Source organism: Phoenix dactylifera, chromosome 2, assembly GCF_009389715.1.
Source record: "Phoenix dactylifera cultivar Barhee BC4 chromosome 2, palm_55x_up_171113_PBpolish2nd_filt_p, whole genome shotgun sequence".
Lineage (NCBI taxonomy): Eukaryota > Viridiplantae > Streptophyta > Magnoliopsida > Arecales > Arecaceae > Phoenix > Phoenix dactylifera.
Window position 1 is genome coordinate 17,342,036 of NC_052393.1, and position 11,235 is coordinate 17,353,270.

An 11,235-nucleotide genomic window follows, 5' to 3' on the forward strand; every position below is an offset into this window, starting at 1 on the left:
CAAATGGTGGCCCAGCCCGCCGGAACCTGAGCATTTTGGATGGCAGGAGTTTGGTTTTCAAGCTCGGCAACCCAGGCTGGATCTGAAATTTTAGCTACCCCAAGCTGGCTAGATCTCAATTTTAAACAGGCTGGGCTCAGGTTTCAATCAACTCGGCCCAAGCCCACCCCGAGCTTGGTTATTTATATAATATAATATATTACATATCCCCCCCTTCCCGCGACTACTTAACGATGTTTAGCTGTTCTACCGTACCCAAGAATAGATAAAATTGGGGAAATAGTTTAGGTGGCAAGTGATTGCAACAGCAATGTTAAGCCAATTAAAGATTGCACTAAGTGGTTGAGATCTCATGCAACTCCTTAAATTATTCTGTTTCCATTGGGGAATCAGTACCAATAATCCTGTGTCTTCCATCCATATCTATATCTTGATAGCAATATAAAATTTTATTATAAATATTATATGTCCTGCCCGGGAAGCAGACTTATAGCATGCACCCGGTTAATCGTCCGCCAACCAAGTCAAAGTTTGTAAAATCAAACAAAACAAAAGGAGAAATAAAAATTTCACACGATTTTATGGCGCTGCACTTGTAAAACTATTAAAGTATGGACCAATGACACGAAAATATCTCACAAATAAAAACTAATGCAAGATTAACAAATTTTTCTTCCACTGCTAAGAACAAGGAATTTAACATTTATTCAGAACCAAAAGCCCATCCATTTTTTATTACAAAATGCGCACAAGCAAAAAAACAAAAAGGCGCAGGGAGAGAGTGAGCGAGGCAGTCTGCGGTACGTGGAGTAGAAGTGTAGAACGCGGAAGGGCTTCAACCTCAAGCTAACTGGCCTAGGAGTTAATTATGGGTCCACTCCTATATCCAGACCCATTGCCTGAACCATAGCCGGAACCAGAACCTGACCCAGAGCCCGAGCCACCGCCGCCACCACCACCGCTTCCGTGACCACCTCCATGGGCACCACCACCCTGGCCGTACCCTGAGCCACTGCCGGATCCATGGCCCGATCCACTTCCACTTCCATTCCCTCCGCCGGAGCCACCGCCACCCCCACCACCTCCACCACTTCCGTAGCCTCCACGGTGCCCTCCACCGGCGCCATATCCAGAGCCAGACCCGTACCCGCTTCCGGACCCATAGCCAGATCCGCTACCTCCACCTTCACCGCCTCCGCCACCGCCGCCTCCACCTCTTCCGTACCCACCACCATGAGCCCCGGATCCACCTCCTTCACCATAACCGGAGCCGGAACCATAGCCTGAACCGGAGCCGTTTCCAGAGCCACCACCTCCCCCACCGCCTTCTCCGCCACCACCACCTCCACCTGAAGATGTCAAGGCTCGGCCTGCCTCGGAGAGGCCGATGCTCAGCAAAACTATGAAGGAAAGAGCAACAAGCTTAGTCTTAGCCATGGTTGTTAGGATGAGATCGAGAAGTGAGGAATGAGTTGTGGGCTAGAGGGGAGGACGGCATGGGTATTTATAGAGCTGCATGCATGAACGACTCCAAGGCATGCAAACCTTAGGTGGTTCCTTATAGGAAACCAGTAGTGTGGTAATTGACCAGCGCTATCCTTCGCTAGCTTCTGACTTGGTAGGTGATTAGATCGCGGATTTTCTCCGAGTTTTTCCTAAACCAAGGTGCTGGTATTCTCCGGTTTTCTACTCGGCAGGCCAACATGCCTGCATTGTTGACAATATTAACCAAAGTTTTGTTACCGGCGGCTCCACTGCCGAACTACATGCATTTGGTGGGACGGAGCGTTGACGTCCGCCGGTAAAAGCCGCTGAATTGGGTCTGAGCGCTAGGTGGCAGCCAAAGTAAAGTCCAAAACAGGGTTGGGAAGGGTCAAGTTGCCGCGTTTAGTAGCCATTAGTCAAGAAAACGATACTTATTATATCTTTTAGTTGACGATCGTAAACAACGAGATCCCGAAATTACCGATCAATCGACAAAGTACTTGATGAAGCATTGTTATATATGGAGCGGTTTTCTTAAAAGAGAATTAGAAAGACAAAATTCCGAGTACTTTTTGCTGGTGATCTTTGAATGAGATCCGCTTCTCCGCACCTCGGCCAGCGTTATTGGGGGAAGAAAGAGTATTGGATAGAGAAGAAGAGGCATAAAACAGAAAAGTGTTTTTTTATTGTTCTAAAACAAGGGAAAACAGAGAGAGTTATTTCCACCCCTGAACTCAACACTAATAATGCCTCTTTAAAGGCTTACAATCTACAAACTCTCTAATCAATCAGATAACTACATCAAAACAGAAACTAAAGGGATAAGCCCCATCTAAAAACAAACTATCTAAGAATTTTACTACTACTCCAAAAAAAAAAAAACTCTTCCGAAACTCGATAAACATCACTTGATATCTTGCTGAAAATTTCTGAATCAATCTTCAACACTCCTCTTTGATTAAAAATTGTACACACCAAGCTTCAATTTGAGATATGCATGTTTCTCACATGGGAGCGATTTTGTGAATATATGTCACCTGTCCATTCGTGCCACAAAATTTCAGAACTATCAAATTAACAACTTGCAACTAAGTCTCAAATGAAATAAAACCGAATGTCACAGAAATTGTTGACTTGTTGTCACAGAAAATTTCATTTACTTCTCTTGGTTCTTGATGTAGATCAGCAAGAATTCTTCTTAACCACACGGCTTGAGAAGAGGTTGTTGCCACATATTCAGCCTCTAATGAAACAATGCCGTTGTTGCTTGTTTCCGTGAGCTCCAAGTAATAGCCGCTGAACCAAAATTGAGAACACTCCCCGAAGTGCTTCTCCTATCATCACCTTGCCCAATCACTGTCTATAAAGCCAAACAATCTGAAGTTGGGAACATGTGAATACCATATTCCAAAATCCACCGTGGCGGCAATGTATCGCAGAATTCTTTTGGCTGCACCAAAATGCTGTTTTGAGGGATTATGCATAACCTTGAAACCATGCCAATGGAGAATGCAATATCAGGCATAGTGTGAGTTAGATAAATCAAACCACCAACTAAGCTTCTGAAACTCCTTGCATCTGCCTTTTTGGTCCTACCTTCAAGCTGTAACTTTTCATTAACATTCATAGGAGAAGGTGTCATCTTGCAATTCAGCATATTGAACCTTTTAAGATTCGTTGCATACTTCCTTTGTGAGACAAATACTCCATCTTCTCCTTGCTTCACCTCAAGGCAAAGAAAGTAATGCAACAAACCTAAATATGATATTTCAAATTCATTCATCATGCCGAATTTGAATTCAACGATAAGAGAATCGGATGAGCCCAAATAAATTATGTCATCAACATAGAGACATACTATCAGAAAATCTGTGTTACCTTTCTTCTTCAAATAGAGAGTCGGCTCATTCTCACTCCTTTCAAATCCATTTTTGTGAAAATATGAATCAATTTTGTTGTACCATGCCCGTGAGCCTGTTTTAATCCATATAGTGTCTTTTTCAATTTATATATCTTCTTTAGCTTGCCATGAATAACGAAACCTTCAAGTTGAGAAACATAAACTTTCTCTTTCAGTTTACCATTCAGAAAAATAGATTTAATATCAAATTGAAAAATAGGTCACTGTAATTGTGCTGCCAAGGCTAAGATAATTCTCACCATTTCAAACCGCGTAACCGGAGAGAATGTTTCTTCAAAATCAACACCTTGCTGTTGTGAGTATCCATTTGCCGCTAGTCTTGCTTTGCGCTTTTGTATCCTTCCATCAGCATCATACTTTGTTTTAAACACCCATTTCAAACTGATGGAATTTCTTCCTTCAGGCATATCTACCAAATCCCAAGTTTTATTTCTCTCTATTGCCATAAGCACTTTCTTCATTGCATTGCCCCATTCTTCTTTTTTTGTTGCTTCTTCAAAGGATATAGGATCTACAGGATACAAAGAAAATGTTCAACTCCCATAGATTTCTTTCAAGGACCTGAATTTTCTGGGTAGCACCGCATCAGAAGATTCTGCCGAATGTGATGAATTTCTATTGCTGGAACTTGAGGGAGATGAAACGGGTGAATCTAAGGGGTTGTTTGTGCTGGAGGTTGACGAGGAAGGTGCTAAATTTGTTGTTTCATTTAATGGATTTTCAATCCTTATCTGATCATGAACTTTCTCATTACTGCCATGCCAATTCCAGCTTGCATCTTCATCAAACACAACATTTCTATTGATGATTACTTTGCCATTAATTGGGTTATACAGCCGGTATGCTTTGGATTGTGTACAATAGCCAATAAAATGCACTTTTCTGATTTTTTTGTTCACTTTATGAAGATTCTATGAATTTATCAAAGCATTGGCAATACAACCAACAATTTTTAAGTGGCTTACGGAAGGCTTTGTACCCCTCCAAGATTCATATAACGTTTGATTTAAAACTGCCTTTTTTGGTGAAATATTTAGAAGATAGACCGCTGTATCAACTGCTTTTGCCCAAAACTGATTTGGAAGCTCTTTAGCTTTAACTAAACTCCTTGACATCTCAACAACATTTCGATTCTTGCGCTCCGCAACTCCGTTTTGCTTCGGCGTGTAGGGTGCTGTCAACTCCCTGTGAATGCCATATTCCTCACAAAATTGATTAAATTTCGTAGACAGAAACTCACAAGCCCTATCTATGCGAAGAGATGCTGGTTTCACCTGGCTTCTCAACCAAGGATTTGAACTCTCTAAAACTATCAAAAGTTTCAGATTTGTATTTTAAAAAATACACCAAACTCATGTGGTTGAAATCATCAATAAACAACAAAAAATACCGACTTCCACCAAATGATTCGGCGTTCATCGGTCCACACGAATCAGCATGCATTAATTCAAGACAACTAGAATCCCTCCATGATTTTCCAGTTGGAAAAGATTTTCATGTTCATTTACTGTAGATGCAGTCTTCACATAAATCCAATGAATCAATCTTCGGTAGTCCAAGAACCATACATTTCTGACTTAGCAATCTCATGCCTTTCAAGTTCAAATGCCCATACCACAAATGCCGCAACTATGATTCAGCCTTTTGATCAGCCACAAGATCATAATTCTCCATATTCAAAACTTCAAGCGGAAACATATTATTTTTTGTCATGCATGTGAACATTCACCAAAACTTGCCTTGAATTTTTATCTTTAATAACACATGATTCATCTTCAAACAATATTGAATATCCACTGGCCATTAGTTGCCCAACACTTAACAGGTTTTACATCAAACCAGAAACAAAATGAACATCATGGAGTAGTTTTACCTTACCATGGCTAGTCTTGACTGCAACAGTTCATTTTTCTTCAACTTGTATTTGCTTGTCATCGCCAAGCCTCACTGTCTTCTTTTGGGTTTCATCAACCTCTCTAAATATTGACTTCATGCCACACATATAATTGGAGCAATTGCTGTCCATAAACCACACATCATTAGAGACTACATCGACATCACTATGGGCCATAAATAGCCTGGTTTCTACTTTATTTTCTTCAACATAATTTGCTTGCTTCTCTCTATGCCAGCAATCCAAATGTACATGACCGAATCTCTTGCAATGATAGCATTGAACACCGCTCTTATAGCTTCTTTGTTCATTGCAGAACTACCTTGTTTCTGCTTGTCCATCAAACCATCCTTTTTCTATACTTCTGCCTCGACCTCTACCTCTGAAGCCACCTCTACCACGTCCTCTTCCTGCTACTTTTTCAAACTCCTTTTGATTAGATGCCTCCCCCTTTACTTGGAATGCCTTCTCCTCATGCTTCTCAAGCGATCTATTCAGTTTTGCCTCATAGGCTTGCAAAGAATTCATTAGTTTATCAAATGAAAATTTAGTTAGGTCTTTAGAATCCTCAGTTGCAGCAACTACATAATCAAACTTTGGAGTTAAACTCCTCAATATTTTTTCAACAATAATTTGATCTATAAGGTGTTTACCATAGGATCTTATCTGACTAACAATTGCACTAACTCTAGACAGAAAAGCTTGCACCAATTTATTATTTCTCATAAGCAAGGTTTCAAACTTATACCTTAAAGTCTAAAGTTTTACAGCTATTACCTTTGATGATCCTTCGAACTCCATCTACAGCGTTGTCCATGCCTCCTTTAAAGTAGTAGCTCCTACAATCTTTGAGAGTATAGACTCATCGATAGCTTGCTGAATGAAGAATGGTGCCTTAGAGTCCTTCATGTTCTCCTTCAACCGGTTCTCGTCATCAGGATCAGTGTACCTGTTGTCTACTAAGTCCCACAGATCTTGGAACCTAAATAGAGTTTTTATCTTAATGCTCCAATACTCATAACACTCTCCTTTAAAAACCAAAATTTGGGGTTGTCAGAGGCTGAATGTATTACTGTTGACAGCCTGATACCATAATTGTTGGAGGAAGAAAGAGTGATGGGTAGAGAAGAAGAGGTATAAAACAGAAAACTGTTTTTCTATTGTTCTAAAACAGGGAAAAATAGAGAAAGTTACTTCCACTACTGAACTCAACACTAATAATGCCTCTTTAAAGGCTTACAATCTACAGACTCCCTAATCAATCAGATAACTAAATCAAAAACAGAAACTAAAAGGATAAGTCCCATCTAAAAACAAACTATCTAAGAATTTTACTATTACTGAAACTCTTCTAAAACTCTTTCGAAACTCGATAAACATCACTTGATATGTTGCTAAAAAATTTTGAATCAATCTTCAACACTGCTCAGCTTGCATCTAGTTGACCTTGTGGTTGTTCGAGCTACACCATGATTTCGATCCCGGATTACAGAAATATTGGAGCATAATACACTTATTGTTTGCTATTGATATCTCACATATTTATGAAGAAACCAATAGTGCTATTCACTGAAAAATATCTTATTTGACTTGCCAACATTACGAGTTTTGCCGTGTGATCTTTTTGTTCATTTTTTAAATATTTTATTTTTGGATTCTCATATATCCATCTTTTGTTGATAGTAGGATTGCTGGAGCATAATGTACTTATTGCTTGCTATTGACATCTCACATATTCATAGAGAAATTAATAGTGTTGCTGTGGATAGTATCTTATATGCTAACCAACATTGTGAGTTTTATTATGTGATCTATATCGCAGCACGAGTCCAGTTGAGGATGTCGCATAATATCTATACTGCTGTGCACTTAAATCGAGCATTTGAAATTATTTTTAATTTAGGTACAAAAATTATTTGCGACTTCAGAGAGCCCAAGTGCAACCCTCTCAAATTTGGACAATCAAATGGATCGTCCAACATTGGACTACCTGTAATTTATCCGCAAGGCTAACTCTTTAATGTTCGAGCTTCTGCCTTACTTCCAACATAACGTTGCCTAGCTCTTTTATAAGAAAGGCCTGAACTAGACCTAGTTTTAGTATAAACATATTGCTTGTAGACTTTATATGCTGCCTCAGCAAATCACGTCAGAGCTCTGAGTGAAAAAAGAAGTGCAAGTTCTCGAACAGAACATGGTAGTTGGTATAAAACGTCATCCATAATTTTCCTTTTAATCAGCTCGACAAATATCGAGCGGCTAATTAATGTGCTTAATTAGCAACACCGGTGGAAAGTGCAACAAGCTTCGTACGAGCCATAGAAGGAGAGGAGGTAGAATGAGTTGTATGCTTGGGGGGACGCAGACCTTGGTATTTGTGGAGTTGGATGCACGACTCTCAAGACATGCAAGCGTCCCGGCTCCCATTTTTGCTTTATTTACGCGGCGAGGATTAGGCTTATCGTTCGAAACGAGAAAGGGGAGGAATAGAACGTTATCAGTTGATCAGCGTTATTTAATTTTTTCCATAGCTTTTCATTGGTATATGACTGACAGGTGGGTTTACTCTAAGCAGTTGCCAGAACAAGGTGGCCATGGTTTCCAGTGGGTAGGCCCTGTGTGCGGACTTGCATGCCTCAATCATTGACAAAATTGAGTGACCACCTTTGCTTAATAGATGAAGCGCCGGGTGGTTTTGTTTGAACTTTTCGATGAATTGGTGGGTTGGAGGTACAACTACGCATGTATTGGGCCTAGTTGGGCCAATGCATTGGAAAGCCCTGCCCTTTTTAGAGTATTGGGCCTGGTCCATTTTGACAAGCCCAGTTGAATTTGGCCCAAAACAAAAAAAAGTGACTGGTACCTGTAGAGGAAGGGGACTCTTCTTCCTTCCGATCTCGCCAGATGGAATCCAACTCCGAGTTAGATTTCGATCGCGGCTGCCTCTATGTAGAGGCTTCGTGAGTTCTCTCTCTCACCCCCATCGGAGTGGCAGCCATGATCGGAGCTCACCGCCGGTGATTCTCTCATTTTCCTTTCCGAACACCGATCACCTTCTCATCAGTTGCCACGATCAATTCTTTCCAAAAAACTAGGTAGGGACCCGACCTCCCCCGAGTTACCCTTTCTCCAGATTCTTTGTTGCCCGATGACCGGCTGGTGCTCACTAGATTTTGGCCTAAAAAGGAAGCCTTGTTTTTCCCTCTTTTTAGATGTCCAAGTCTTCTTGTCTTTCTTCGATCTTTATCGGCCGGCGACACTCATCGTCGAGGCCTTCCCTTAGTTCCTCACAGTGGTAGGAGGTCATGGCCGAGGTTTTAGCCGCTAGGATGCTCGGAACCTCTATTTAAAAAGGTTGGAAATCCCTATTTTAAATGAAACTAAAACTGTCAGTCGACCGTCGCCAAGCATGGCACGCCGCCGGCACCGAGTAGGCCATCGACTGTTGGGGGTCGCCGGCCATGAACGATTGCTGTCGCCGAGCACCCTTCTTCGTTCGGAAAGGAGGAGAGAGAGTGAGTGCCTCAAGATTCTCATCTTATTTTCTCTCGATTCTCCACTTGTTCTCTCTCTCCTCTCTCTAGATTCTCACTCTTCATGTCACTCTCTTTTTTTTTTCTCTTTTCTCTCTCTATCATGGTATTTTCTCTCTTTGTATGGATCTAGGGACCTTAGAGGAGAGTTTTGACCTCATCAATGGATCTCTAATTGACCCTCGAGAAAGAAAGTTTGGAACCCCACTTGTGGCCAAAAAGTGCATAAGCCTTATCTCGACCATTACCGAGCACCGCTAGACTTTATCATCATTAGAACCTCTTGTGTTACATGTACGATGGTCTGATTCTTGTTTATGATTTGACTAGTTAGATTTGCCAGAGCGGATTGACCCGGATCGTCGGATGCTGCTATCTAGTTGACCCTATCCGTCCTGCATCCGACCGCTGTCAACCACCATTTGACCCATTATTGATAATCCCTGATCTATTTTCTTGATTGGATATGTATATTTTGATTAGATGTATTGAGATACATTGTACTAACTCATTCAAACAATTGGGCATTGCTATCTAGTTAGCCTCGTATATCTTTCTATATTAATCTATTTTTATAGTCGGCCCTAGGTTTGCATGGAGCTATAGTCATCCGGACAGAAAAAAAATCCAACAAGATCGTATACTCTAGTTTCTCCCTTTTTGTTTCTTTCTCTTGGTACTTTCTCTCTCTCCAGCATAATTTGCTAATAATTATAGTATTTTATATCTTTATTATTGTTATACTATGGAATGTACTTTATGATCATTTTGTCATACTAAAAGTACTTTTTCAGTTTGTTTACCAAACAAATGTTAAAGTGACACAATACTTTACAAATGTTTACCAAAAGTATTCCACTTACATTCCCTTCGCCGAAGCCGCCGCCTCCTCCACCACCTCCACTGCTTCCATAGCCTCCATGGTGCTCTCCACCGGCGCCATATCCAGAGCCAGACCCATACCTGCTTCCTGACCCATAGCTAGATCCTTTACCTCCCCCATCACCGTCTCTGCCACCTCCGTCACTACCATGCCCTCCACCATGGGCACCACCGGCCCCATATCCGGAGCCAAAACCATAGCCGCTCCCCGACCCAACCAGAGCCACTACCCCCCCCCCCCCATCACCTCCTCCGCCACCGCCGCTTCCACCTCTTCTGTACCCACCATCATGAGCCCCGAATCAACCTCCTTCATCAGAACCGGAGTCAGAACCATAGCCTGAACCGGAGCTGTTTCCAGAGCTACCACCTTCCCCGCCGCCTTCTCCACCACCACCTCCACTTGAAGATGTCAAGGCTCGGCCTGCCTCGGAGAGGCCGATGCTCAGCAAAACTATGAAGGAAGGGGCAACAAGCTTCGTCTTAGCCATGGTTGTTAGGATGAGATAGGGAAGTGAGGAATGAGTTGTGAGCTAGAGGGGAGGATGGCATGGGTATTTATATAGTTGCATTCATGAATGATTCCAAGGCTTGCGGAGCTCCACTAGTGCTTTCGGCGATCAGATGGGTCATTGGTGATGGAGGGTCCGTTAATGTTCTTGAGGACAATTGGGTGACAGAGATGCCGATTTGTCGACTACCGACCATGGTGGACATGACCCAGTTAGCCGAACTTAGGGTTAGTGACTTGCTTGTTGCTGATGAGGATAGATGGAGGGAGGGGCTGGTCTGGGAGGCTTTCGAGGAGCACTTGGTGGAGTTAATCTTGGCCATTCCTATTCCATTTCGAGGGAAGCTTGATAAACTGGTATGGGTGCCGACAGTGCGATCTAGGGTGCGGACCAGAGAGCTCCATGCACTGTTCAGTAGGGAGCCAGCTCGACAGATCGATAGAGGTTGAATTTGGAGAATGTGGATTTACCCGCGCGTGGCACTGCTTATATAGAAGGTGGCTTGGGGCTGCCTACCGACCAGAAAAATGTTAGCAGGACGAGGTGTACGGACCACTCCATACTATGAGATGTGCCCAGACTCTGAGGAAACCAGTACCCATGTCTTCCTCAGATGCCTTAGGGCAGTACAGATTTGGGAGTGTTCCTCTACTCCTCTCCCACAGGCACTGGAGTCAGCAGAGGACCTACTACACTATTTGAGGGACTCCATGAGGAGATCGAGCTCTATCGAGGAGGCGATCATGAGGGCATACCTGGCCTAACATTTGGTTGGACAGAAATGTCCGAATCTTTGAGGATAGTAGATCGGCGCCGAGGATGGTGGTGGACAGGGCTTTTCGTCATGCAGCGAAGATCATCACGGTTACCGCATCGAGATCCTCTGGGATGGCTAGAGACATATGGAATATCCGTTACGTTGTCATAGCGCCTAGGTTTGTCCTTTTTTTTTGGATAGCCCCATCTTTTGGTCATCTCAAAGTTAATTTCGATGGCGGCATGGCAACG

General features: G+C 42.5%; 1 protein-coding gene across 1 annotated transcript; it reads right to left on the minus strand.

Annotated features, from left to right (window-relative positions):
- Positions 1-610: 610 nt before the first annotated feature.
- LOC113463025 (glycine-rich cell wall structural protein 2-like) lies at positions 611-1,457 on the minus strand. Its single transcript, XM_039115530.1, has one exon. The coding sequence runs from the start codon at positions 1,435-1,437 to the stop codon at positions 856-858; it is 582 nt and encodes a 193-aa protein (XP_038971458.1). The 5' UTR covers positions 1,438-1,457; the 3' UTR covers positions 611-855.
- Between the last annotated feature and the right edge of the window lie 9,778 nt (positions 1,458-11,235).